At 45.0% G+C, this 27,657-nt stretch overlaps 2 protein-coding genes and 1 pseudogene across 7 annotated transcripts; 1 reads left to right on the top strand and 2 right to left on the bottom strand.

The window, feature by feature from the left end:
- Positions 1-12,307: 12,307 nt before the first annotated feature.
- LOC124976559 (60S ribosomal protein L24-like) lies at positions 12,308-12,726 on the bottom strand (annotated as a pseudogene).
- Positions 12,727-14,948: 2,222 nt separating this feature from the next.
- On the top strand, positions 14,949-17,933 carry Sdr39u1 (short chain dehydrogenase/reductase family 39U member 1). Of its 2 annotated transcripts, XM_047539020.1 has the most exons (6): positions 14,949-15,002; positions 15,300-15,406; positions 15,494-15,576; positions 15,934-16,055; positions 16,785-16,928; positions 17,214-17,933. In XM_047539020.1, the coding sequence occupies exons 1-6, from the start codon at positions 14,987-14,989 to the stop codon at positions 17,624-17,626; spliced, it is 885 nt and encodes a 294-aa protein (XP_047394976.1). In that variant the 5' UTR covers positions 14,949-14,986; the 3' UTR covers positions 17,627-17,933. The 2 variants fall into 2 exon arrangements, with proteins under 2 accessions (XP_047394976.1, XP_047394977.1); XM_047539021.1 differs by lacking the exons at positions 14,949-15,002; positions 15,300-15,406; positions 15,934-16,055 and having other exon boundaries at positions 15,495-15,576.
- On the bottom strand, positions 16,402-27,096 carry Khnyn (KH and NYN domain containing). 5 transcript variants are annotated; one of them, XM_047539018.1, is made up of 9 exons: positions 26,943-27,096; positions 26,422-26,657; positions 26,107-26,324; positions 24,517-25,637; positions 24,239-24,369; positions 24,060-24,183; positions 21,242-21,349; positions 20,932-21,033; positions 16,402-20,410 (listed from the first exon to the last, which is right to left on the bottom strand). In XM_047539018.1, the coding sequence occupies exons 3-9, from the start codon at positions 26,305-26,307 to the stop codon at positions 20,161-20,163; spliced, it is 2,037 nt and encodes a 678-aa protein (XP_047394974.1). In that variant the 5' UTR covers positions 26,308-26,324; positions 26,422-26,657; positions 26,943-27,096; the 3' UTR covers positions 16,402-20,160. The 5 variants fall into 5 exon arrangements, 4 of the variants coding, with proteins under 4 accessions (XP_047394974.1, XP_047394971.1, XP_047394975.1 ...); XM_047539015.1 differs by lacking the exon at positions 26,422-26,657; XM_047539019.1 differs by lacking the exon at positions 26,422-26,657 and having other exon boundaries at positions 24,060-24,156.
- Positions 27,097-27,657: the final 561 nt, after the last annotated feature.

Genomic DNA, 27,657 nt, shown 5'->3' with positions numbered 1-27,657 from the left:
CATATCCAAACCATAACATCAGGGCAGAGACCACCATCAATATCACCAAGTGATAGCTTCAACTGGTCAATTGCTACTGCTATATAGCATGTCTTTTTTTTTTTTTTTTTTTTTTTTTTTTTTTTTTTTTTTTGATAGGGTCTTGTTAAGTTGTTATGTTGGCCTTGAATTTGCAATTCTCCTGCCTCAGTTCCAGAGTAGTTTGGATCATGGGTACACACCACCATGCCAGGCAAAAGCACGTCACATCTCTACTAGAATAGACCAACACAATCTCTAGCATTTGATGTGTGGTTTTGGTTATGAAGAAGTGTTTTCTCAGTCCCCATCAGGGAGAAGGATCTGAGCAGTTTACATTCAACTGCAATGGAAAGTGGTCTCACCTTAGCACTCTTAACCCTCATATTCTCTCCCAATACAGTCCAAAGGGACCTCTCTGACCTTTAAACATTAGACTGATCCACTATAAATCATGATGGGATCCACAAAGAGGATCAGTGCTTAGTAGACCTCTTTGGATTTGGAGACAGACATAACACACTTGAGAATACTGCTCTAGATCATTTATTGGGTATCTCAGAAAGCTGCTATCAGCTCTTAGAGGATCTCCCACTCTGATGGTATCAACTGAGAAACCAAAAATGCACATGTTCTATGACATCAATTCCACAGCAGGAATACACCCAAAAGAAATCTCTGTATCATAATGCATGAACAAGAATTTCCTAACATTTGTGACAACAACACAAAATTCCATCAACATAGTATAATGAATAAATAAAATTGTGATGTAGTCATATAACAGGACACTATTCATCAACAAAAATTAACCATTATTACAATTACATAAATGAATCTCACAAACATAATGTTGAGGGAAGAAAAAGCCACATGTAAATGACCACGTGTCATTCCACTTATATTAAATTCAGAAACAACAGACTAATCTGTGGTGTTAAAAGTCAAGATGGCAATCACATTTTGTGAGGTGGGAACTGGGAAGAGGCACGTGGTTGAGGGTGCTTCCAGAGTCTTGCAGATGTCTATTTTCTGACTGGGGTGGTGGTTATGTGACCAAAGGCAATGAGTTCACCCTTGGTGAGTGCAAAACCAATAAGCACAACCAGGAGACAAAGGGGTGGAGAGAGGTTTACTGCTCGCTGCAAGGAGAGCCCTGGAGTTCATTTGTAAAGCCATGTTCTCCCCAAAGAAGGCAAGAGGTTTTTATCCAGGGAAACTTACACATATTCAGAGAGGGAAGATTCACCATCACATGGAGAGGCAAGCACATTCCTAAGCATCTCAGGTCAAAGTCATAATCACACACTCAAAATAAAATGGCAGACATGACCACCTCTAGACAGAGAACTAGTATTAGAAAAGGCAAAGTTTATTATAAGTCACCAAATAAGAATGAGTCAGAGTGACTCAGTGATTTTTAGATAGTTCCTTAAAAGTTTCTCCAGAAGAGTTTTAGCTGAAACAAAAAGAAAAACAACTTTGAAGGAATATCGAAGTCTCTCTTGAAGTGGCAGCAGCTTCTGCCCTCCCCACACATACACACACCGCAACCACCACCCCCAAGTACAGGAGCTTCTCCCTAAGTGCCTGTCTTGCATGCCTTGCGTGGCAGCTGAGTACAGGCACATCTTTTTTTTTTTTTTTTTTTTTTAATTGTAAACAAATGGGATACATGCTATTTCTCTCTTTGTACATGGCGTAAAGGCATACCATTTGTGTAATCATAAATTTACATAGGGTAATGTTGTTTGATTCATTCTGTTATTTTTTCCCTCCCCCCTCCCCCGCACATCTTCACTTCGAGATGTCTCACAGGGGAGTAATTAGCGTTACTTTGCAGCTAAAAATTTGGTTTTTTTCTGTTTTTTTTTTTTAAGTCAATTTTCAATTCCTCAAAGTAATTTGGCTACTTAATTTCTATCAGCATTTAACTCTTGCTTTTCAGTGGCTTCACTTTTTGTCATCCAATTTTACTATATGTTTAGAAGATATATTTTTACTATTAGCAGTCTTTTTGACTATGCTGGTTAATCACAACGGAAGATATTTTACATGCTTGGGAACATTGATCCAGATAATTTTATTTCTTGAACTTCCACTGTGTCAGTAATTTACAGGGTTCTTATGGGCTGTTGCCTTTTAATAGCCTATTTTTCAATTTTTCATTAATTAATTTCCTATTTATCTCAGTTACCTCCATTCTCCCACAAGGATGTTCAATTTAATTAGGCATAAACACTACTACTAAAGGAATTATAGCTAACACCTGGCCTGGTTTATATCCCAGTCTATCTCCACATCCCAAGATCTTAAAAATATCATCTTCAATTTCCATCATAATGAGACATTTTCTACCATTTGTCCCCTTAACTATTTAAGAAGCAGTACTGTCTATATTAAATTAACAGCTTCTCTGATCTCATTTTTTGCTCTGTCTTCTCAGACAGTTCAGGTGATCACAATAGAGAGTACCTCCACTTTTTTATATTCATGTTTCTCCCACAAAATTGCAAATAATAAAAGTATACTTCACTTCTCACCACCTCACCCACTCAGTGGATGCCAAATTTGTTCTAGTAAGCCAATGAATGGATAAGTCTTATTCATCTGGCAATGATCTCTCTTCTAAAGTAAATTCCAAGAGTACATTATGTTGTCACAGGAGAATAGGGAGCTGAAGCTCCAAATCTCCATTTTTGTGTTTCAATGAACGAAAATTTAAAATCAGACAAGAAAAATCAAGCAAGAGAATTTTATTATGAGTGAAAGTGTGGTAAGAGTTCTCCCAGAACATGGCAGGTCAGAGTCTATGTCCCAATAAATTAATGTATGTTACCATATAGGGGAAAGAAAGGTTAACGTGTAAAGCAGGGGCCAATAGAGAGTGTGTAAGGCAACACCCCACTGCACCTGGGCTCAGCCTTTGGATAGGAATCTGCTGGGCCAGTGCCAGTTTTCATAAATACTGCTTCCTGCTGAAAGCCCAAGTGTCTTCTCTCTGTGTGTGATTCCTGCATCAAAAGTAAAGTAAGACTCAAAGAACACTCAGAGAGAGTGGGTCAATGCCAGCAGAGAACAACAAAGGAAATAATATTGTTTCCAAATGTATTATTGTTTGATATTTACCCAAAGAACTGGGATCCACCTTCTGCAGTCTTTACCAATAAGATGGCTAACTCCTCCTTCACATCAGGGGACCCTCAGGAACTGTCCTGGAAACCATCCTATTCAGGGAGACTTCAGCTACAAGTCAATTCTATGTTAATGCAGGTGCTAAGATCAATGACCCGGAAGACTTCATCTTAATGCACCTGAGCTATCAATGGAATTTCCCTTTTGAAATACACTGAGAAATCTATGGTCATAAATCCTAACTTTACAATGACCTCAGTAGACCCTGCCAGGAGTGAGTCCCATTGATCTTTCCTTTTTGACGTATTTCTGAATCAGCTTCCTTTGTTTCCACATGTTTATTCCTCAGACGTTTATACACCTGTTGTTGTTCTATCAGTTAGTTGATTGTTCATTAAAGGCAATTCAATGAAACCCCATGACCCTGCTTTGTTATTAGTTCATATTTCACTGCTCATTACTAACTACTACCCAACAATGTCAAAAAAAATCCACAAACATGTTTTTACATAAGAAAGTGATTTTTGAGACTCATGGGAGAATGTGATTTCCTCCCATAGACATTGTACAAATTTTTGCTTCAAGATTATTCATGTCTTCTCAGCATATAGCATCCACTTGTCCACATCCTTATTTCACTTTGGAATTATGTGCCACTGACCATCTTCCCCATTAAGTCCCTGCTGATCAGATATGTTGCACAGGGTTGTAAACATTGCTGGTTTACAGTCCAGAAATAAAATAGGAGGACCATTTTTCACCTGATTCTTGGCCTAGCTTTTCCTGCCTGTATTTACTTGTTACAATGTTGATTGGTCTTTCCACAGTTGACTCTGAGTGTCCAATTTCTGTTGCTGTGCTACAAACTGCTCCAAAATGTAATGACATAAAAACAATTTTGGTATTATTTCATGTATTCTATGGTTCAGGAATTCATACAGGAAACAGCAGGGATACCTGTTTTCAGCTCCATGAAGCCTAGTGCCTCACCTTGGAAGACTGAAAGGCTGATGGTGACTCAATAGGGGCAGGGTTATCACCAGCAGCACCTTCATTCACGAATCTGGTATCCCTACCTCCCCTCTCCTCCCCTCCCCTCCCCTCTTCTCTCTTCTTCCTCCTCCTCATCCTCATCCTCCTCCTCTTCCTTCCTCTTCCTCTTCTTCTCTTCTCTTCTCTCTCTCTCCCCTCCCCCCACCCCATAGCACCTGCTGACCTCAGTTAGGTTGTCAGCAGGAACACCTACATGTAGCTTCTCCATGTAGTCTATCTGCATGGGCTAGTTTTTACTTCCTCATAGCTTAGTGGGTGGATGCTAAGAATGAGCATGTCAAAATAATAAGGTAGAAGTGTGTGACATTTTTATGATCTAGTCTTGGAACTCATATTATCTAAGGCAGTCACAAGCTTCCATTCAGGCTCAAGGGAAGGGACATGGAATCCACTTTTTGATAGAGAACGAAGTTTCCACAGCAGCATGTGAAACTGAGACCTTGCTGTAGCCACCTTTGGAAAATACAATCTGCCATAAAAAGCTTCTACCAACCCCAGCCTCATGTTCTGCATCCTCTAATTTCTCCTAAATTTAGGTGATGATGATGATAATGATGATTGTTGACATTTATCAAATCTACACACTGTGAACTGCTGTAGAAGTTAAATAAATTAATTGGTAAATTATGAGTCAATTACCACTGTTATTTTCATTTTACAGATAAGAAAACTAAGAGAGAGGTTAAAAAACTTGCGCATCAAAGAAGAAATATGAATGGTCAAAAATACATGAAAAAAATTTAACAGGCCCTGAGGCAGAAGCAGGTTTAATGTGTTCAACTAAAGGGTCAGGTTTCAGCAGGATAGGGAGAAGGGAGAGTGATAGGTAATCATAGAGACAGGTGAGGACAAGATGGCTGCAGGTCTTCAGACCATAAGATCTTTGGTTTTTACTCTAAAACCAGAGAGGACTCAGAGCAGAGGAGTAACAGGATATGATTAAAAATTTTATAAGTATCACTCTGCCTACCATGTAGATCATAAACTGTAAGGAAGCAAGAATTGGAGTGGGTGATCCAATTAGAAGGTCTTATAATAACCCTAGCAAAGGACAACATTAACTTACACCAGGTGGTAACTATGTCAGAGGTGGAAGTCTAATTAAGGATTGATTGCACTTACAGATTTACTTTAGAGAGAGACTAATAGTACCTGCTCATAGATGGACTGTGGGAGAAGAATGGAAAGGAGTTAATGGTGACTTCAAGTTTTTGACCTGAGCAACTGGAAAAATTCCACTGACATTGGTTTAGACTCAGAGAATTAGCAAAGAAGCAAGTTTGGAGTCATGGAAATCAAAAATTAATTTCTGGATATTAATTTTAAATGCATTTTAATCATCCACATTGAGAAGTTGAATAGGTCATTTACTAGTTAGGTCTGAAGTTCACAGAAAAGTTCAGGTTACAGTCAGAAACTGGGGTTCACAGCTCATGTGAGATCATGCAAAAATTTTAGAGGTGAAATGATTGGCTTATAAGAGAAGCTCATTAATGCATTAATCCTCTGATAAGGATTAACTGGGTGGTAACTGTGGGCAGATAGGGTATAACTGAAGGAGTTGGGTCATTGGGGACATGCTTTGGGATATATACTTTGTCCTTGTTTGCCTCTCTCTCCCTCCCTTCCCCGCACTTCCTGGTTTCATGTCCTAACCTGCTTTTCTTCTGCCATGATGTTCCACTTCACCTCTAGCCCTGAGGAATGGAGTTGGCCATCCTGAGACTTCTAAAACGGTGAGTACAAAATAAACATTTCCTCCTCTAAACTTGTTCTTGTCAGGTCTTGTGGTCACAGCGGCAAAAATGCTGACTAAAATAATTGAATACTACTTTAAAACATGAGATTCATACGAGGGAGTCAGTGTGCATGGAAAAGTTGCCCAAGGCCAGAGACTGAGGCACTCCTATGTTTGGAGATGAGGAGACAGTCAAACCTAGCAAAGAGGACTGAGGAGTGACCTGCCCGGTAAGAGGTGGGAGGATAGAGCATGTCCTGGAAACCAAGTGAAGACAGTGTGTCCACAAATGCTGCCGAGAGGCACAGCACATCAAGGTGTGAGAAGAGATCAGTGAGTTTAGCAATGTGATGTCACCGACAGGAGCTGTTTCAGAATAGAGACAGGGGAGGCACTAAAAGGGACCTAGCTTTCCTTCAAAAATTATATTCCCCTTTAAAAAGTTCTTCAGTATCAACAATGAAGTCCCTGTTGAATGTACAAGAACACAGTCTTATTTCTGTGTACTCTTGCATCTACCTAGATGTGGAGTCTTATAAATGCTCCATTAAATGTCCTGGTTAAAAACCTTCTTCCCCACAATCCACACCAAGCATTCTGAACTTGCCACCTCTACCCTCAACCTAGTGTCCCCAGGAGCCCACCCAAATCCAAATTGGACACTAAGTTCATGATTATCTCTCAATTATAGAGAATATAAGCCTTGAGGATACCTATGAGTCCTCCCCTGCCTTAGTCACCTAGCTCTCTCCCAGTTTTTCTTTTTTCCCCTCATCTTCTCTTCTATCTAATCAAGTCCTCAGTAAGATACCTCCATGGTAATAGTGACTTTCTCCCTAAATTGGCAAGAATGCCTCCGCCTCCTATAAATGGGTCTGACCTAGGTTGATCCATGGAGGAGAAGATGGATCAATCTGCATCTTTCTCCCTAGGAAACCCCTCACCTTGCCGATGGCTGTATGGTATAAGATAATGTGAGCTGAGTAGATAAAGGTGGAAGAAGACAATGAAAAAGGTAGCTTTGATAAGCATTGCCTCAACCCCCAGAGCCACAAAAACACTTTATCCCATGCCCTCACTACACATGCACACACACGTATCTGAGGATTTCCAAGCTGCCTAGTCTCCATGTTCACTATCACAAGTATCTCATTTAATAGCCCCTCACAACAATCCCCTTGCTACCCTGTTATCATGACCCACGTGACATTTACTCAGTTTCCCTAAACTAGGGCAGTGAGTCAGATTAGAAATATTAAAGGTATAAGAAATTCAAGAAATAAAGACACAGAAATAAGTGAAAAGTGGGGTGCACAGTGGGATGATCCAGCTCTGATGGAGACTGGATCTAACCACAAAATGGAGTCTGCGCACTTTATTTAAACAGGTGGGAACACCAATGGGATTCAGAGTGAAGGACTTCCTGAGGAAAATAGGAAGAAGATGGCAAAGACAACTTGGTTGGGCTTTGCTGGTTAAGCCCACCTCCTGTACTTCCGGGCTGCTGCGTTTAAACCTACGGCTGTCTGAGCCAATGGGCAGGGTGTCAGCATAACCCATAATTCCTTCATGGCCCCTGACACATTGGTGTATGTGGAGATAAGCAAATCCAGCCCTCATCATCTCTACTGTACAGAGAACTGTGAGAAGAAGTATCCTCCCTGCACCAGGATATCCAGGCTGAACTTTCCTACAGGTACCCTGGTTATGTCTCCCTGAGTCGCTTCCCCAGGGCCTAATCTTCTTCTACCTACCCATCTCCTCTATTCCCAGCTCATGGGGGGCTGAGAGGACTGTGGAGGAAGGATCACAGCCACTCTGGAAGGTGGAAGAAGCTTTCTTCATAAATAATTTCAGAAGGCTGTCCTAGGGCCAGGGGAAAAGAGATCCAGGCAAAGTCTTATATATATATATATATATATATATATATATATATATATATATATATTTTTTTTTTTTTTTTTTTTTTTTTCCTTTTGGTACCAGGGATTGAACCCCAGGGATGCTCAACCACTGAATAAGTTCTTCTTATTTTTTTTTTTTTTTTTAATTTTGAGACAGTGTCACAAAGTTGCTTGGGCCTCACTATTTTGCTGAGGCTGGCTTTGAACTTATGATCTCTAGATGGTTACTTTGCGGCCCATAACCAGAACAGTGGCAAGAGCCAGAAGTCTGTAGCCCCTCCTTAGAGTAGGAGGGAAAAGGAATGTCTCGGCTAGAAATATCTCTGAGGTGCGAGAAGAGCTGCTCAGACTAACAGTTCCTCTCAGGTCCAGCCTGACCGAAGACCAAAGCCTTCCCTTTGTTACTTATGCAAGTGCAGGGGTTCCCAAGACCAGATTCTTGGTATCACCTCTCTCTCTCTCTCTCTCTCTCTCTCTCTCTCTCTCTCTCACACACACACACACACACACACACACACACACACACTCCAGAACTGCTGATAGAGCATATGGAAAGACAATCCTTAGCCCATTTCTCATTCACTTCTCTAGACACCGAAAGCAGAAAGCTCTCAGGTCCTGGCCAACTGCAGGAGATGGGTCTGAGACTGGAGACTGAGAATGCGTCAACTTGAATCTGACCCCATGGGAACAGATACTGGATAGGATTGGACAAGAAGGACAGCATCAAAAAGCCTTCATGGAGGGGAGGGAAGAGAAGGTACAGCCCCAGAAGAGCTGGTGTCTCCACAAAAAGTGATGTTCAAGGAAAGTAAATTTTAGTGCCACAGACCCTGGGATCAAAGCAGACTATCTTTTTAAAAAGGGGAGTAGGCGAATGGAGTATTTATTTGATGTGTCTCCAGAATTAGGATTAAGATGGTTAGTTGGTTCTGCCACATTTTCATCAGCAACTATGTGAAATGATGATTATGATGTAAATACCATCTACCAAATAACATTCAGAGCCTAAGAGAAGTTGGAAAAATCTGTCCAAACAAAACAAAGCAGAGGGTATTCACAGAGGAGGCCTTGGCAAAGCTGAAGGGAGCAGCCAGTTCTTGTCCCCAAGTTTTGACTTCCTATCCTGCCCCACAGAGAAGGCCTGACCAACCAGAGGGACTGTGCTCAGTTCCTTTCGTTGTTTCAAGAAGAAGTTGTGGGCAAACAGTCCCATTCCAATGAGAGATGCCCCTGCGATTGCTGCAGACTTGGGAGGGACACTTACCTTCGCCCAGGATAAAGAAGCTGTGTTTGCCCCTACACCAAGACATACAGATGGAAATATCCTGTGTCATGCCATCTGATTCAAATTTGAATGTTTAAACAAAGTGTCAAATGAACTGTGAGAGCTGCAAATAATTTAACTGAAACAGTTCAGTGGTTAAAGAGTTGAGGAGGAAAAGAAAGTTGACCTACCCATCCCAGAAGATGAAAGACTTGAAGGAGTTTGGAGAGGAAGCTGAGCACACTCAGCCGAGCCTGCTCCCCAGTCAGTCTCCCTGGAGAGGTGGGAGCGGTTTGGGGGATAGTAGTTCCTTCCCTATGTATACTGGGCACAAAGCTCTGGAAAGGATTCCCATACCACATCCATGAGGATATTGATGGACCTCCACCTTCATGAATCTATATCTAAAACATGTGATTTAGTGAACCCTCCTTACGCTCCCCATAACACCTTCAGTTCAGTGGAGGAATGAGCAAGCTAAGGGAGACAGGAAAGGATCATCAATAATTAGTGTGTGTGGTTGAGTTAGGCAGGAGTCCCCTGATACCTCAGCACTCCAGCTGGGTTTACACAATGAAAACTAGTCAGTGGGGACCTGCTAAGACAAAAATAGACACATGACCCAGGCCTGGTCATTTAAAACAGTCCATAGTTGGCCACATGATTGGTTTGAGATGGCTTGTAACCCAAATCAATCCAATGACAGACAGATTTTTGCTGGGATTAAGGGAAATAGTCACTGTGCTTAAAACAGAAGCCAAAATCCATTCTAGCTCTAAAAGGGTGGAATATTCCTGAAAATTATGCCAACCTACAAAAAGGAAGAGATGAGAATAAGAAAGATGAAGATTCCTATTGACATTATTTTAGTACTTGCATATAGCCATGAATGACAGTAATATGGTTTGCAATATTATCCAATGCATCTTTCCTTCTCAGAACTTCCTTCTCTCTGCAGTACAAAGGAACAAATAAGACAAGTCTCAGTTTTGACTCTCAAAATTAACCTCTTTTGGAGCTGAAGAAATAGCTCATGTTAGAGAGCACTTGCCTAGCATGCGCAAGGACCCAGGTTCTACTCCCCTGTCCCTCAGAGGAGAGGGGGGGGAAAAAAAGAAAATTAACTTCTTTTTTCCATATCTAAATGATATCCTAGAAAGTAGGGGATTCACATGCAAGAGCAAGGTTTTTTTCAGAGAAGAAAATATTCAGAGAAGACTGAGCATAAAATTGGTCCAATAAATCAGAGAGTAGGAAAGAAACAGGATATGACATCAGAGCAGTTGCCCATTACAAGCTTTTCCTGAGCCTGGAGCTGGAACTACAAGAGAATTAGGACAAAACTAGATTATAAATGCTGCCTGGGTTCTCTGTGAAGGAGCTCAGCTAGGGAGGTAGGAAGATACTTGAAAACTCAGAGGGGCAGAGAGGGTATATACAAAAGACAAGGATTGGCCAGGCACTGTGGCACACGCCTGTAATCCCAGTGGTTCGGGAGGCTGAGGCAGGAGGATAGTGAGTCCAAAGCCAGCAATTTAGCAAGGTCCTTAGTAACTCAATGAGATACAGTCTCTAAATAAAATACAAAAAAAGGGGGGCTGGGGATGTGGCTCAGTAGTTAAGTGTCCCTGGGTTCAATCCCTGGTAGAAAGGAAAAGAAAGAAGAGAAAGAAAGAGAAAAAGAAAAAGAGAAAGAAAGAAAGAGAAAGGAAGGAAGGAAGGAGGGAGGGAAGGAAGAACACAGAGAGAGAAGGAAGGAAGGAAGGGAGGGAAGGAGACAGAGAAACAGACAAGGATCGCACCACAATCCCCAGGCATAGCTGAAAGACTGCAAGTCTCTCAGAGAAGCTTTAATTGCAGCACAGAGCTTGTGGTGATTTTTAAATATGCCCACAAATTACCCTCCTTTCAAAAGTTGCAGTCAAATTTCCCTTCCCTTGGACTTAGTGGCTCACTTTTAATAAACAGATTGTGGTAAAAGTGACTGTATGCAAATTCTGAGACTAGGACATCATTAAAGGCATTATGGTTTCTCCTCACTCTCCCTCTCTTGAGTCACTCACTCCAGGGAAGTCAGCAGCCATGTCATAAGGATACTGAAGGAGCCCTATACTGAGGTCTACGCAACAAAAAACTACAAGCAAGGAACAAGACCTCCTGCCAATAGCATGTGAGTGAGCCTTCTGAAAGAGGATATTTTGACCCCAGTCAAGTTGAAGACTTGATCTGAAGAATGACTGCAGCCCTCGCCAAAATCTTGACCAGGACCTCTTGAGAGACCCCGAACCATAATCACCTAGCTAAGCTATTCTCAAATCCTAACCCACCGAAACCACAAGATAAAATGTTTCAAGCCACTATGTTTTGAAATAATTTCTTACCAGCAACATATAACTAACTGATAGACCACATCAAATTGCCTGGCAGTAATGGCTATGGGAAATAGGCAAGAGATGAACCTGAAGAGAAGAGTAGACCCCTTAACTACTGCTGGTTTTTTCAAGGTCCACACATTCTAAGGTGTCAGCCAAAATGCCAAGCAAGCATTTTTCTTCCTCTAGGGGACACTCTCAAACACTGACATCAAAGCAAGAACTGGAGGTATCAGAAACAGAAGCCAAAACACTATACCAAGAGATCTGGCCTGACCAGTCATGCCTTACTTGATCTCAGCAGGTAACATTCAAGGGCCAAATGAGATGAGATCCTTCTGAGTAGGCACTGGTGACTAAATGACAGTGACTGACCAGAAGACCTGCCACACCCGGGCATCTAATTTTGAGAAGGAAAGAAGAGAGACAAAGCATTACAAAGACTAAGAAACTGAGAATATGAGAAGTTTAAAACTATAATGACAGTTACCTTGGTTGGGTGAGTTTAAGTTCACTTCACTATTAAGGAGAATCTTTGTAAGCAAGTTATATTTAATTATAGAAAATAAAGTTATGTCCCTGCACATCAAAATATGACTATAAATTTTAAATCTATCACACTTTTATTTATTATGAAATATTTCAGACATACAAAAATACAAAAAATAAAATAAAATGAATTCCATGTACCCGTCACCTGGCCTAAGAAATAAGATGTTCAATTCCCCTAGATACTCCTCCTTGATCACATTCCCACTCTATCTCCACAGGTAAATGCAATCCTGAAATTTTCTTGTTAAGTTTTAGATGGATCTTTATTTTAAAAATCTGATCTGCCAGTTTGGCATTTTCCACTAACTCAGGGAGCCGAAACCTTCACAGGTTTTACAATCTTTTGCTTAGGTGCTGTTTTTGCTTGTGGGAGCCTTAGTAACAGTCATTGCTCTCTTTTTAAAAGCCTGCTTAGCCTTTTTATCTTCCAGGGCAGCCCTTATAGCCTGCTCTTGTTGAGCCTTTCTAACGTCTGATTTCTGATTCCTCCGTCATTACATCAGCATAAGAGACACCAGTGATGGCCCTCAGGTTCGCTTTCTTCTCTAGAGGACAGCCCAGTTTATCTGCCGAGGAAAGGAATGCCAACTCACATTTTGCATTAAGAAAGTGGAAAACCTTCCTGTTGATCCTGGTGTAGAGTCTCCCCTATCCAGGTTATACCTTGTACCTGCTAAAACTACACATCTCAGCTTGCTCTTCATGGCTGCAGCTACAAAGAAAAGACTGATATTCCCATGCATTTCTTTTTATTTTACAAATTTATTTATCCCCACAATAAAAACAGCATTCTTTTATTTTTAATCTTCAAATAAATAGCATTATATCGTAAGTACACTTTTCTTTTTGCTTAACATTATAGTTGAGAGAAAATATCAGGGTAAGGGAGATTCTAACAAAACCAACCTTACAGGATTCTTGCTGAAGACAAGCCAGGGTGACCAGACATCACCTGGGGGATGGCAGAGGATGAGGAACCTAATCAAATATTTTGAATGACTAGATATTGAGGGGAAGGGATTTTTATTGATAAATTGACTTAGCAGGACATTTTGTGAAAACTCGATTTTGCAAGTACAAAAATGAGCCTAAAAGAAGATTCAAAAGTCTGACTAAGGGCTGGGGAGATAGCTCAGCTGGTAGAGTGCTTCCCTCGATAGCACAAGGCCCTGAGTTCGATCCCCTAGTACCGCAAAAAAAAAAAAAAAAAAAAAAAAAAAAGTCTGACTAAAGTTTGATCAAGCCAAGAATCTTCATGATAGCCTCAGTCCCAAGGCACTCTTTACTTTTTGGTTTCTAGTGATTGCCTTTATTTGTCTATATAACCTCATAATACATTTAAATGGAGTGTATTAAATTCTATCCAGCATATCCAAGAATTTTATATTTGGAAATGTTTCAGGATGTTACATACCACTGTAGTGTTTCTTCCACGTTATTCAATTATCACTCAGCTTGCAATAGTTTGGTGAGGAAAGACACATTAAGTAGGAAGACATATTAGAAGAACTTAGAAAAGAAGAATAGCTGGAATGAGGGTTGTAGTGGCAGAGACAGAAACTGATCTGGGAGATATTTAGTTAGTAAAATCAAAGGTTTTCAGGCAACCAGGAAGAGATCTCTAGTTGGGAAGTTTTTATAAGAGTCAGGAGGTCAGAGGACAGATCTGAATTGCACAGATTTGTGAAGGAGGGGGTCCACTGTAAAAAACTGGTAACTAAACTCAGATGTAGATGTTTGTAGGAAAGCCCAGAGTGGGTAGAGAAGAAAGTCCTACCACCGAGATCTGAGGCATATCAATGTTTTAATAATTTAAAGGAGACCAAGCAAGCAATGAAGTCTGAAAAGAGTTACCAGAAAGGCCCAGAAGAAAGTATGGATTTCACAGAGGTCAAGAGAAAGAGAAGTTGGCAAGTGCCCAGTGTTTCTGAGATGTCAAGAAAAATAACCAAAAATTATACAAATAGAGAAACAACATGTATCCCATTTGTTTACAATTAAAAAAAAAGAAAAATAACGAAAAATTAGGCGTTAGAGTTGGTGACACATGGGAAAATTGTGTTCTTGGAGAGGGGAAATGAATGACAAAGGCAGAAACCAGACCGAACTGCCAAGTACAAAATGGAAAACACGTGTGTGTCTGTCTGTGCATGGTCAGGGACTGAACTCAGGGGAGCTCCACCACTGACCTATGTCCCCAGTTCTTTTTTTAATTTTTTTAAATTGTCTAGGCTGGTCTCAAATTTGTGATCCTCCTGCCTCAGCCTCTCTAGTCGCTGGGATTACAGGTGTTTGCAACCGCACAGGGCAGAAAACACTTTTGAGCAGAAAAGATATGAAGGTGAAGAAACAGAAGATGGGCCAGAGAAAAGAAAAGGCTGGACAGGCTCAAGATGAGAGGAACTTTAAATACTGACAGGAAGGAGGCCAGAACAGTGAGAAAAAAAAAAAAGGTGGCTGGGGTTGTGGTAGAGTGCTTGCCTAGCATGTGTAAGGCACTGGGTTCGATCATCAGCACCACATATAAAATAAAGGTCCTTCAACAACTACATTTAGAAGAAACAAAAAAGATAAAATAGGACGAGTAGAAAGAAATCCCAGGCACCGGCCTACTCCTGACACACCAAACAGACCGCACATCCAGAATCCTGCGGTTTGCGTAGCTTTGAGATTTAGAGCTCGGGTTTTGCTGGTTTCTTTGGGAGATGGGTGGGACTGCACTTCCTTCCTCCGTTCCTTCCCCCGCCCTCTGCTACACCTCCCGGAGAAATGTATTGCCTATCTTTATAAATTCTTCCGGGTCTCTGGGCAGGGCCACGCCCAGTCCCGACCCTGTCTGTTCCCAATTGGAGCGCACTCCCCAGAAGACGCATGCGCATAGGGTCATAGTTGGCGGGGCGGGGGGGGGGCTTTAAATCTTGCGCAGGCGTGTTAGGACCTCATCGCTATGCGGGTGCTTGTGGGTGAGGGAGGGAAGAAAGGAAGAGTGGGGGGCGGGCTTTTTCAGAAATTGAGGGATTGGGAGGCCTTGCCAGGAGGGCACAGTCTCCTCCACAGGCAAGCTGACCTTGGTTTCCTAGCCCGAGAAACCGAACTTCCCTGACCCCTGTGGCCTGTGTCACCTTTGTCTCTCGGGGAGGGTTAGAGAAGGAGGGGAGAAGTCTAGTCAGATGGGATGGCACCAGAAGAGGGGACACAAGCGGAGACGCCAAGCATCAGCCTTAACCTCCAAGCATAAACAGTTTGTATTCTCCAATCAGGTGGCGGAACAGGCTTCATTGGAACAGCCCTAACCCAGCTGCTGAAAGCCAGGGGCCACGAAGTGACATTGGTCTCCCGACAGCCCGGACCCGGTTGTTTCACGTGGGTATGTCCATCCTCTGGAAGCTGGGTGGGAGGGCAGTTTATCAGCACAGAGCGCGGCCTGCAGGCACTATGAGCTTTTCTCTGACAGGATGAGCTTGCTAGATCTGGGCTGCCCAGCTGTGATGCTGCTGTCAACCTGGCAGGAGAGAACATCCTCAACCCTCTCCGAAGGTCAGATGGGTCCCTAAAGCAAATAAAATATCCCCCAGAGCAGAGAAGAGAGGGTCCGACCTCAAAGGAACCCTGTGAGCTGAAACTAATGGAGCTGCCAGTCTACTCTTCCCATCCCACCCCATCTCTCTATGCCCACCTGCTCCCCTACCCAGTCAGTCAGTTGATTTAAGTTCTCACATATAACTCAGAATGCCCAATAAAGACATGTCTTTTCCTTCCTCAGTAGACATGAACCATTTTTCTTTAGCCACAATGCAAGATTTTACTAGAAATTGGTATAGAATAGGTCCCAGGGACTGAAAGAGGGGAAGATGTGTGTATTTAGTGGTTTTTTATTTTCTGTTTTTCCTGCAGGTGGAATGAAGCCTTCCAAAAAGATGTTCTTAGCAGCCGCCTGGAGACCACCCAAATGCTGGCTAATGCCATCATCAAAGCCCCACAACCCCCCAAAGCCTGGATCTTAGTCACGGGTGTAGGTATGCCCCTAAATCATCAACCTCTTATATTAGCCAAGGGAAAGGGGGTGCAGAAGAAGAGGGTAGCTCAGCCCTTTTAGCTATATACACCCCAGAGAGCTGCTTCTTTCCAGATACAGTAAATTCTAGGCCCTGGATCCATGCATGTTTCTCCTGACCTATGTTCTTTCACTGAGAAATAGAGAACCTCAGAAAAATGGGGGAGTGGTACCACACCTAAGGCTAAGGAAAAGCCCACCTCCTCCCAAGTCCCTTGCTTTTCACACCACAGTTCTTTAGGAACAGAGTTTCTGGTTGTAGTATTTCACCTTTGGAACCAAATAATTGCAAACAATCGTAACATACATACCAGCCACAATTCTGTTTTACACATATTACATTGCTTAATCCTCACAACAACCCTATGAGGTAGGTACTATTATTCCCATTTTAAAGATGAAAAAATTCCATACAGAGAGGTTAAATAATTTGTCAAAAGTCAGAGCTGAATTAAAACTCAGGCAGCCCCCATGTTTCTGTTCTTAACCACTATGCCAGCAGCCTCTGAGAGTAGCCCCACAACCAAAGTTAGGAGTTCTTCCACGCAGGACCAAGTCGGGTCAGAGAAACTCAAGGGGAAATATCCATGGCTTTCTTCTCATGGGGCCTCATAGGGGAGGCCAAGTGAAGTCTTGGCTGCATAGGACTAGGCAGGAAAGACACCCAGAACAAACAAGTGCTTTCCGACAGCTTACTACCGGCCCAGCTTGACCGCAGAATATGATGAGGACAGCCCAGGAGGGGATTTTGACTTTTTCTCCAACCTCGTAACCAAATGGGAAGCTGCAGCCAGGCTTCCTGGAGATTCTACACGCCAGGTGGTGGTGCGCTCTGGTGAGATCCAAGGACCTGGGTCCCAGACAGGGTGGAGTGGCTTCTCTAGGCTGCGGGCGGGGAGGATATCCAAGGAGCTAAGTTTACAAAGACAGTATGCCATCACTTCTCAGTCTTTAGAGGGGAGAATAGAAAGTCCTAAGGAGAGCCACAGCCCTCAACTCTTATTACAGAACTGGGTCCACATGTGGAGTGAAGAAGGGGAAAATGAGAAATGGGGAGCAGCATTCAGGCTGCTTCAAGGCTGAGGGGGCCTCCCTGTACCATCTCTCTTGCCTGTTCTAGGGGTTGTGCTAGGCCGTGGAGGTGGTGCCATCGGCCACATGCTACTGCCCTTCCGCCTGGGTTTGGGGGGCCCCATCGGCTCAGGCCACCAGTTCTTCCCCTGGATTCACATCAGGGACCTGGCAGGAATCCTGACCCATGCCCTTGAAGCAAATCACGTGCAGGGGGTCCTGAATGGAGTGGCTCCAGCCTCCACAACTACCAATGCAGAGTTTGCCCAGGCCTTGGGCACTGCCCTGGGCCGCCCAGCCTTCATCCCTCTCCCCAGGACTGTCGTGAGAGCTGTCTTTGGGCAAGAGCGTGCTGTCATGCTACTGGAGGGCCAGAAGGTAGTTCCACGGCGAACACTGGCCACTGGCTACCAATATTCCTTCCCAGAGCTGGGGGCCGCCTTGAAGGAAATTGTAGCCTAAGTAGGGAGGTACATGGCAGGGACTGAGGCCCATCCCTCAGAGAGGCTTCCTAGTTACATACTGAGAATAGTCTGGTTCTTAAGAGATTCCTTTCCCATTCCTTTTTTTTCTCCATTGTTCTTCCACCTTATTTATCTGAGAAACTCTCCACAGTCTCAAGGTTATAATCTTATCAAATTAGGACTTTTACTTCTTCCACTCCTTGTAAAAGAATTTCCAAGTTTAGTTTTTGTGCTGCATTATTGTCCCAGTTCTCTGTGTAGAAAATGCTCTGCAGGTTTGGCAATAAAGATAAATTATCTCACTAGCTTTTGCTCATCTCTTTGGCCTAGATTCTCCAATAATTTATTTCAAGGACTGTCACCCAAGATGATTCATTTCCCTACACAGGGTTTTGATAGGCAACATCTCTCCTCACCTTTTCTTTTCTTGGTCCCTCAGTAACCAAAAGAGCTGGTCAAAGTTATGGGGCATAAAGTCATGATGAAAGTAGAGGTTAGAAGATAAATGATAATCCATTTCCAGTGAGTTTTGTGGTCATCCTGCAAACCCATTCAGAGTGCCATTAGGATGCCAGCAGAAGAGATGAAGCCCCATTTAGGTCAACATTCAACCTGTGTCACCAAAGGGTAGTGAATTAATAAAAGCAATCACATGTTGGTCCCAATTTATCAAACTGAAGCAGGACAAACCAATGTCCCTGTCTGCAAGAAGCCTAGGATTTGCCTCTCATCTGATGGGGGCCACTTCATTCTACCAAGGCCTTCAGCACAAAAGGGTAGAAGATACCTCTGGCCTCTGGGTACACCCAGTCATGGAAAGTAAAAAGGACAGAGAAATAATCACAAATGACGGATTCAACCATGTCAGGAAGAAGTAAATCCCAAGTGTTCATCTAGGATCCTTCTAATCTACCTGAAGTTGTGACACCTGCCACAGCCAACCAGAAGCAGTCCTCCTAGCTCCCAGTTTGGACCATATTAACCAATCTCCTTTCTTCCCAGAGCACTGTGGGTTGTGTAAGTCATTGTTACCTCCCTGAATAGCCTGTCTCCAACATACCTGCCCCTAGCCTGGGGTCAATACAGTCTAGTGATATAAGTCACCAGGGGGACACAGGCAAAGACACTGGGACTCTCTCATTCTGCTCCTCATGCAACTTCTGTGCCACTCAAGGGAAAGAAGAAGTAAGAGCCTGAAAAGGTTTATTCAGGGAGAGACTGCAGGGCCAAACAAACAGAACTAAGGGTACTGTCCTACCTCTTTATCTGGTCTTGGACTCTAGGAAAATTGACTATTCTTCCTGGGGGAATGAGCAGTAACATAAAAGTATAGTTTAGGCTACACTAGAAGAAAGACTACTGATTAATACTGTCCACAGGAGGAATGTGCTGCCTCGCAGGGAGAAAATTCCCCAGAACAAGAGGAATTCAAACATACAAGCATTGACTTGTGAGAATCAGGATAGAAAGAGCATGTTACAATGCAACAGTGGGGTTGGTCCAGTGGCTGATCAGATCCTTCCAATTCTGATTCTTCAGTTTTCATTTTCTGGATAATTGGTTCATCTAATAAAACTTCTGTAGCCCTCCCATCTCCACACACCTACACAAAGCAGAACTGTGCCTTGCTTTAGGCAACCTATGTCTTCCGTAAAGAAAACTTTAGGGTCAGATCACATCTATTTTGTCACTGCACGGCATGGCTTCATCAATTTGGTGAATGCCGTCAACATTTCAGCTAAAGGATCTAACCAGGGACTTTCTGACATAATTGTTAATCTGTAAACAAACCCTGGAATGCAACAGGAGAGCTGCCATTTATAGGAACCCTGAGAGTATTTTGGTACTACAAACAGTCATCCTAATTGAACTACCTTGTAAATGTGGACTTTAAAGTTTGCCCAAAAGGGACGCAGCCATTATAGGGCATGTTATACAAGGACACAGTGTTAAAATCTAGGGCATGGGCCCTGGACGTGGAGGACCCACCATCTCTGAAAGTGAGGTTTGCTTAGGGAGCCTGTGCAGCCACAGACAGGCACACCTGAGACTTTGTCTAAGTACTTTTCTTCCAAGGAGCTTTCCTCTGTAATCTCATTTTTCTTCCCAACAGGCAGTTTTACTTCTGATTTCCAGGCAGCAGTAAAGGCCAAGCAGCTCAGTCAAGGTCACAGGCCCATCCCCAACTCAGCCATAGCTCCAATCTCCAGGACTTACCCTTTCCTGCAGCCCCCACTCCCTACAGAAGCCCTGTGCTACAGCAAGGTTGAAAAGTTAAGGCTGAGCAGACCTCCCGAGAGCTGGTTGAGGTCCTCACTTGAGATTGGGTCAGTTTGTGGATCTGCCCCCAGAGGGCCACAGGCAAGAGATATCCCTCACTTAAATGTTCCTCCCCAGTGCTTCCCTGACCCAAATTACCAACTCAGAGTGAGCCTGGGTCAGAGTATGAGCAGCAGAGGGACTCTCCCAGAAGGGGCTGAGCTGGGGGAGGCTGGGGTTAAACTGGGCAACAGCCACGAAGGCAGGTAGGGCTCAAAAGTTGAGACCAAGTAAGGCCTCAGACAGTTGGTTGATGTCCCGACAGTATGGTTCCCGCTGCAGGATGAAGTCCACCTTGTGATCCTGACCCCGGAACACCTCCAGCAGCTGGCGCCGGAGCCTCTCTGTCTCCCGGGTCTTCCGAATGCCACTGCTACCTTTTTCTTCTTCCCTCCTCTGCTGCTGATTACCATGTTCTGCAAAGCCCCTGGAAGGATTCTGAGCCTTAGAAGATCCCTGTTTTCTGGGAAGAAGCAAAAACAAAAAGAGCTGATGAGCATCCTGGAGGGAAAGCAGATCTCAGTGGACCTCCTCCCTCTGAATTGGTGCCTGTTCCTGACTCTGGGAGAACAATCCTGAAGTTCCCTAAGCTGACCACTGAGTGGCAGTATCAATCTACTTCTGAAAAGGAAATGGACCCTTTAGAAGGTGAACCCGGCCACTAACAATGTAGTTCTAGTCCTAAATTAACCACTTATTTAATGGGCCAGCAGAGGGCATAGTGAATACAATTGACTATTAGTATAAAAACCATTTTCCAAAGAACTCCATCAAACACATTGACACTCCTAAAACAGGAGTTTCCCTTCCAACCAGGACTTTTATGTCAGGATTCCCTACAGAGATTTTAAAGGCTGAGTGCAGAACAATTCAAACTACTGTAGAATTAAGCTAGGCCAAACTGAGGTCACCCTCCCAGTCAAGTCTCCAGGCCTACAGAGAGAACAGAGTTAGGAGCTGCTGGCAGGGAGTCTGGGGCATTACCTGGCTGGCTTCTTCAGGAACTCATCCAGGGTGGGGCCATTTCTTCCCAGTGGGTCATCAGGAACCATGAAGAGGTTTCCCGCAAAGGTGAAAGGTAGCAAGCTAGATGAAGAAGAGAAAATGTGGTCACAGAGAGGCCCTTGCCCAACCTCTCAGACAGCTGAGACCACCACTACCAGAAGCTGCTGGCTATCATCCTTTCAAGCAATTCCAAGCCCCTTCCCAGAGTTCTCACCCAGTGGCCAGAGAAGAGCTGCCTTTAGAGAAAGGTCTGAATCCGTGCCCTAGTCTCAAGGGAGAGCTCCCTCACCGCTCTCTGATGATTGCCATCCACTTGTCAGACTCCTCTGCCAAGTCCCGGAACTGGTCATTGGAGACAATGATCCCGTTGGTCTCTTCTGCCAGCTTCACCATGAACCTGTCTCAAAAACCATGGCAACGTTCCAGAATTCTTCAAGGCCCAGAGTATTACCAGTCCCTGTGACTCACTTCTGATGATGGAGATTTGATACCCCCACCTCACCCTGACCTGGATACAGGTGACTTACTAGATACAGGTGCCATGGGTTACAGCAGAAATAAAGATGAATCCTAGGTAGTCTCTGAACAGCATCCCATCCACTAGCCACAACCCTTCACCCAACATTTTATGCTTCCTTCATAAGAGACAGTAAGATCTGGCACTGACTCTGTCTTCTACCCTACCCCAACAATCACTTACAAATCCACTATGTTCATCCTCGGAAAAGCCTTCCACTCTGGAAACCCTCTTTCTTCCTTACCACCTTAGTGATACAGATATTACAGCTGAGCTACCACATAGCCTCCTCACCATTCACCTACCTCTAACCCTTCACCACCCTCCGGGCTCACCTACCCTCCCCCAAGAACACATGCTCTTCCCTTATACAGAGCTCTTCCACACTCACCTTCATCTACTGAGTAAAGTCAACATGCCCAGGCCTGGCAGCTAAGGCCCTCTAGAATGCAGTTCCACACCACTCTTACAGCCTTCTCTCTCCCATTATTCCCTCAATTCCAGGCAAAATCAAAGATCACATTACCCCCTGCGCTCCAAACATGGCCTGCACTGTCTCTGACTTCCATGTTTCTCAAACCATTCCCTCCATCTAGAAAGTGCTCCCCAAACCTTTGTGATGAAGACAATCACCAGGGGAATTTTAAAAGAGTAAGCCAGGTATGGTGGCACACACCTGTAATCCCAGTGACTCCAGAGGCTGAGGCAGGAGGATTACAAATTCGAGGCCAGCCTCAGCAACTTAGTGAGGTCCTAAGCAATTTAGCAAGACCTATCTCAAAAAAATAAAAAATGCTGGGGATGTGAGTCGGTGGTAAAGCACCCCTGGGTTAGATCCCTAGTACCAAAAAAATATCAATGCCTGGGTTCCACTTTAGCAATTCTGATCCCACTGTGTAGATTCAAGAGGTGATGGGAAGCAGTCTTGTTAACAGGTTTAGAAAACGAAAGAGATTCAGCCCATTCACATCCTTCTCAAAAAACAATTCACAAATCCTTCCTGCAAAACACCAGTCAGAAAGGGCTCCCTTCCTCTGAGTTGCTGTAATGTCTGATTTATAAGTTTCTTTTGGCTCTTTGAAGTCAAAGAGTCAGGTCTTGTTCCCTGTGTTCCTTCTGCAGACCATGTACCTAGTACCAAGCAGGCTATTAGTATTCGACAGAATTAGGCGGGAGAAATGTTGGTTCTGAGTTTCTGGCTGGGAAGCAAATTAAGGAGATGATATATTAATGTATAAGGTATACACATGGTATACAAAAGGTATTTTCTGGTTAAGCATATTTTACTATTATTGCATTACATGGCATGTTGTTCATTTGTAGGCCTATGCTATGTAGCACTGTGCTTATTCACTGTTACCAGGGAAAACTTCCAATTTATATTGTTATCTGCTCAACAGTTCCTATACAACTGCACAAACACATGCCTTTAAAAGTCATTAAAGCTGACTCACTCTTCAGTCTCAATTCTGTTTCAATGCTGGTGTGGAAAGAAGGTCCCATATCTTGAATTCACTGTGAAATCTCAGCACAAAACAAAATACCATTGGGAGGAAATGGACTGCCTTTTGTAGAACATTTATTCGCAAGAAGTAAAACTTAAGTTTTGAAAAGACAAAATATACAATCAATGTGGCTTGAAATTAACTGTTTAAAACTAAATAATATCCTAAAGAACAAAAAGCCTATAGTTGTAAAATTTCTAAATTGGTTAATTAGCTTTCAAATATGCTCATTTCCCACACCATGCATGTATACTGCAGCTGGACTATGCCCTGGGTGTAAACCATCTAGCAGTTCTGAGGTCTATTTTTCCTTTGTTAAGGTAGTTCACCATTCTTACCCTTTGTCTCCACAGCTTTAAAAAAAGAGATAATATTTTATGCAACACATAATTTGGTCCATACAAGGAAATGTCATGGACTCTTGTCTACAACGCTGAGTGAGGCAAGAACATACCTTTTCTTCTTTTGATATTCACAAGGAAGATGAATGAATAGAGGAAGAACATGAGCCAAAGAGATTAATTCACTAAGAGATGGGCCCGTAGACAAAGTCACCAGAAGTACAGCTTGAGGCTCAAGTTCAGATCTTCAAATTCTAAGTCCTGTGATCTTCTACCATACCATGTTTTGTACAGTCCTATTGTTCACAGATTGTGTTTCTTCATCTTATTTATTTTAAATGTTTACTCTGGTTTTTCCATAATGTTGGGGGAGTATCTCCACACGTTTGGAAATTTAGGTTAAAGAACACATCTGTTAGCTATTCATGTTACTAGTGTTCCCATCTTTCCAATAAACCAGTATTTTCTAGACTGTAAGGCACTACACAAATACAAGGTGTCATTCAGGTTGACGAATGAAGCAGGGATGATGAATGGTCAAACATGGCTTTCTAAGTCTATCCCATCTCAGCTGCAGGGGAGGTTTACCTAACTAGTCATAAGGGCACATGGAGGAATAACTTTCTGCCCCACTCTTCTTGAGGCTTGGAGACAGAGCAAATGGTCAGGAGCTTCTCTCTCCCCCTCAACCTCCCACTGGATTCCTTAAATAATCAAAGCTCGGGCCAGGAGAGTAGCAAGTACCTGTCATCGTAGGAGGAGATCCTCTTTCCATCCATGACTCGTGAGGGGGTTAGGGAGAGCAAGCTGAGGGAGTACAGCTTTTGCAGGAAGTGACTCTCTATAGAAAAAGAACAAACAGGATTCTCTTCAAGGTGGAAATAGAGCCAATCCCAGGACACAGATGATCAAACACAACTCACCTCTAACCTTGGCATCCTTACTGAAACGCCACTGAGGCACGAAGACAGTTATGTCACGGTGGCCACGGTCCCAGAAGTACTGCACAGCAATGGCAATGCCCCGGCTAGAGAAGTAGTGCTGGAGCCCATGGCTGTAAGGGAAAAGCGTCAGCACTGGAAGCCCAGGTGAGGAGCCTGGCAGCCTTGCTGCAGTGTTAGCCCCTCAGCATGTCCCCAGGGCACACAAAGATGGCTGTCTCATCCTCCCTCCCCAACATCAAGCCCCACTAGGTACTCACACCATGGCCACGTTGCTGCCATCAATGACAATATGGCGGAGGTCTGGCTGGCCAGGCACATTGGCAAGGCACAGGGTGAAAGGATCCTGCAGGGCCTCCTGGAAACGCTGCGTGCCAGTCACTAAGTTGCCCCCACGGGTGCCTCGTTTCCACGGGGACCCTCGACCTCGAGCCACAGCCTGCTGTTTATCCCCCCGGTCTCCCCGGTCTCCACAGGGCCAGGGGGGTTCAGGCGCAGGTGGAGGGCTAGGTACTCTTGGAGGTGAGGCATTTCCATTGTGTAACCGCTGAAGGAGGGAAGCTCCCCGGGGTTGAGATGTCCTCTGACAGAGGCCATGGGCACCAGAAAGCTCACCCTGGACACTGAACCCACCTCTTTCCTGATGCACCCCCTCCTTTCCTAGGGCCTTTCTTTTCAGGGACCCATCTTCCCCTGTCCCTCCACCCGCTGAATATGGCCTGAAAGAAACTTCTCTGTCCCAGGCATCTTCCCTAGGAAGTTCCTTCCACCACAAATCCATCTCCCTGGGACCACCCTGTTTCCCTCGATCCTTCTCTATAGTATGACTCTCTCCCACTGCTCCCTTTGATTCTCTCCACCCCACAGATCCAGTGTGCAGGGACTCCCCACCTTCACTCTGGAGAGCCCTGACTCCCTGATACTGAGTACCCGGCAGGTCTGCGCTTCTCCCCTCCCATGAGGTTAATACTTGTGGCCCCTGCCCACTGGACGCCTCCTGCACCAGACTCAGGAGTTCTTCCTGAACAGCCAGGGGCAGCTGCAGCAGGGCCTCAGTATGAACATCCTCCCAGGTCTGCAGCAGAGCAGAGAAGTCTCTCAGCACTCCAGTACTCTGAGAGGCTCTGGGACATGGTCCTGGCTGAAAGTCCCAGCTCAGTCGCTCCACTAGCTCCTCCACACGGCTCTGAGCCATGACAAAGGCCTCAGTTAGGCCACTGATCATCAGTGAGCCAGGTGCTTGAGGTACCAGATGGGCTGATGTGCTCCAGGCCAGACAGTCAAGGAAGAAGCCCTGGGCTCCCAGGAAGATACAGTGCAGTCTGGAGGGGTAGTGGATTTCATTTTGCAGTTCTGGGCTGCAGAGACCCTTCAGATACTCCTGGAGGGGAATGTCAGAAAAGGAAACTGCTTGAATCTATCTCTCATCACTCCCAAACTATTTATTTCATAAATAAGGAAACTAAGAATCCAATCACAAGGCTGGCAGGTGGTAGAGCCAGATTAGAACCCCTGCCTGACTCAAAAGGAAGCAATGTGGCTGAACCTCCCCACCTCCACCCCACCCACATACAGTGACCTCCCACATACAGTGAATTCCTTGGCAGGGCCCACTTGCTCAGCAGGATTATCTCTGTTCTCCAAAAGAACACAAATAATTCCTTGCAGAACCTGGGCTGTCACAGCAGAAATGAAACCAAAACTCAAAACAGAGCTGGAAAGTCCCTCAAAGCTCAGGGGCACTAAGGTTGCCAGAGGGATGATGAAGTACATAGATCCTCTCCTGCCCCCTCCTTGGACTCTGCCTCTGTGCAGAAGGGCTTCCTGGGAAGGATCAGGGGAGAGTTCACCTTGGCTCTGCTGATGTTCTCCTTGGGGCCCTCAAGCTGCAGCCAGATGTGAGGATTCTCAGGGCAGTCCTTGGGGAGGACACTCATCCCCACTCTGAAGATGCGCTCCAAACGGGCCTGCTGCTCCCGAACCTTATCTTCTGCCTCCGCAGACACCGCAAAGCGGTCAGGGGTTGGGGAACCAGCCCCCCAAGTAGGCATGGCTTCTTCCCTTTGTCCTGGAGGAAGGAAGGCAACTCAGAGCCTCACCATCCCCTCAACCCAAAACCTGATCTCCCCACCTACACCAAAGATCAACAGGTAGCACCTAGTTACAATTCTGGTAAACAACCCCAGGTGCGGAATCCTTCTTTGCTGCAGGGAGGGTGTCAGATTATCCAAACATGGGCCTCCTATCCCTAAGAGAAAGTCATGGTAAACAAGGCTTATCTTGGTGGCTGGCCTTTGGAAAATAACCAAAGGCCTGAGCAGGAAGGGTGGAGGGCTCCAGCTCCGTCTGGAGGTAAGCAGGAATCGATGGATGTCGAAAGAGTCCCTCTCCTCAGGGTAATCTGCAATTTTCAGGTTTCAATCCTCAAAAATGAATCCTCACCTGGGGCTTGAACTGAGTTGTCCTCTGGGGCCCCTCACTGCCATTTCCAAGGCTCTAGCCACTCCCACCTCTTCGCCTGCCCCTCCCCCAGCCATCCACGCCCCGCTTCGTCACGCCACGCGCCCCACCCGGGGACCGCCCCCGCCACAGCCCACTGCGGCCGCTGCCCTAGGCCGGCCGCACTCCCCATCGCCGCCGCGCGCGCCCGGCTGCGGGCTCCCGGGCGCCAGGGAAGGGCGCCTACCCGCCTAAGCCGCGGGCTCCAGCCTCACGTCCAGCTGGCGCCTCTTGGTACCCTAGGCCCCAGCTTCGCCCGTGCCCCCAGCCCAGAGGACCAGGGCACGGGGCCCGAATCTGGGCGGGCCTTCCTGGGTTCCTCATCCAACGAGCACCTCTTCTCTCCACCTCTCAAACTATTTTTTGAGTCACTTCCTGGCCTGGGGCGGAGTCAGCCCCCGCTCCTCCCCCGGCCGCGCCTGCACTGCCCTGGCACGCGGCCCGGAGGCGCGCTCCCTCCTCCTGCGCGCGCACCTGGGCTCCTCCAGCCGCCGCCCAGCCCCGCGTCCCCGACTCCGCCCAGCCCTGTCGCAAGCAGTTCTCCAGGCCACTCTGCCTCCTAGCTTCCCCGCCAGCTCTCACGTTTGTCTGTCTCCTGGCCTTCGGGATTCTTGCGTGTTCTGCGCATTTGTTTCTCGGGAAAGAGAAATCATTCGTTGAAAGTTGATCGCTTGGCATGAACACGTGGAAGACCAAAGACGGAAAGTGACTGGGCCAGGGTCACGACTTTGTGATGCTCTTGGTGCAAGCCCTTTCCACCAAAACAATTGTGAGGAAGGCAGGACACCCCTTTCTTCCAAAAATGGAGAAGGGCTGTTGTGAGAGTTTTTGAAGAGAGGAGGGAAGGAAGGGATTTTAAAATTATCTCAAATGCGCACCTATCCCCTGTTCTGCATCTCCCC

The sequence above is a fragment of the Sciurus carolinensis genome, chromosome 2 (genome assembly GCF_902686445.1).
Source record: "Sciurus carolinensis chromosome 2, mSciCar1.2, whole genome shotgun sequence".
Classification (NCBI taxonomy): Eukaryota; Metazoa; Chordata; class Mammalia; order Rodentia; family Sciuridae; genus Sciurus; species Sciurus carolinensis.
This window is presented reverse-complemented; position numbering and strand designations above follow the sequence as displayed.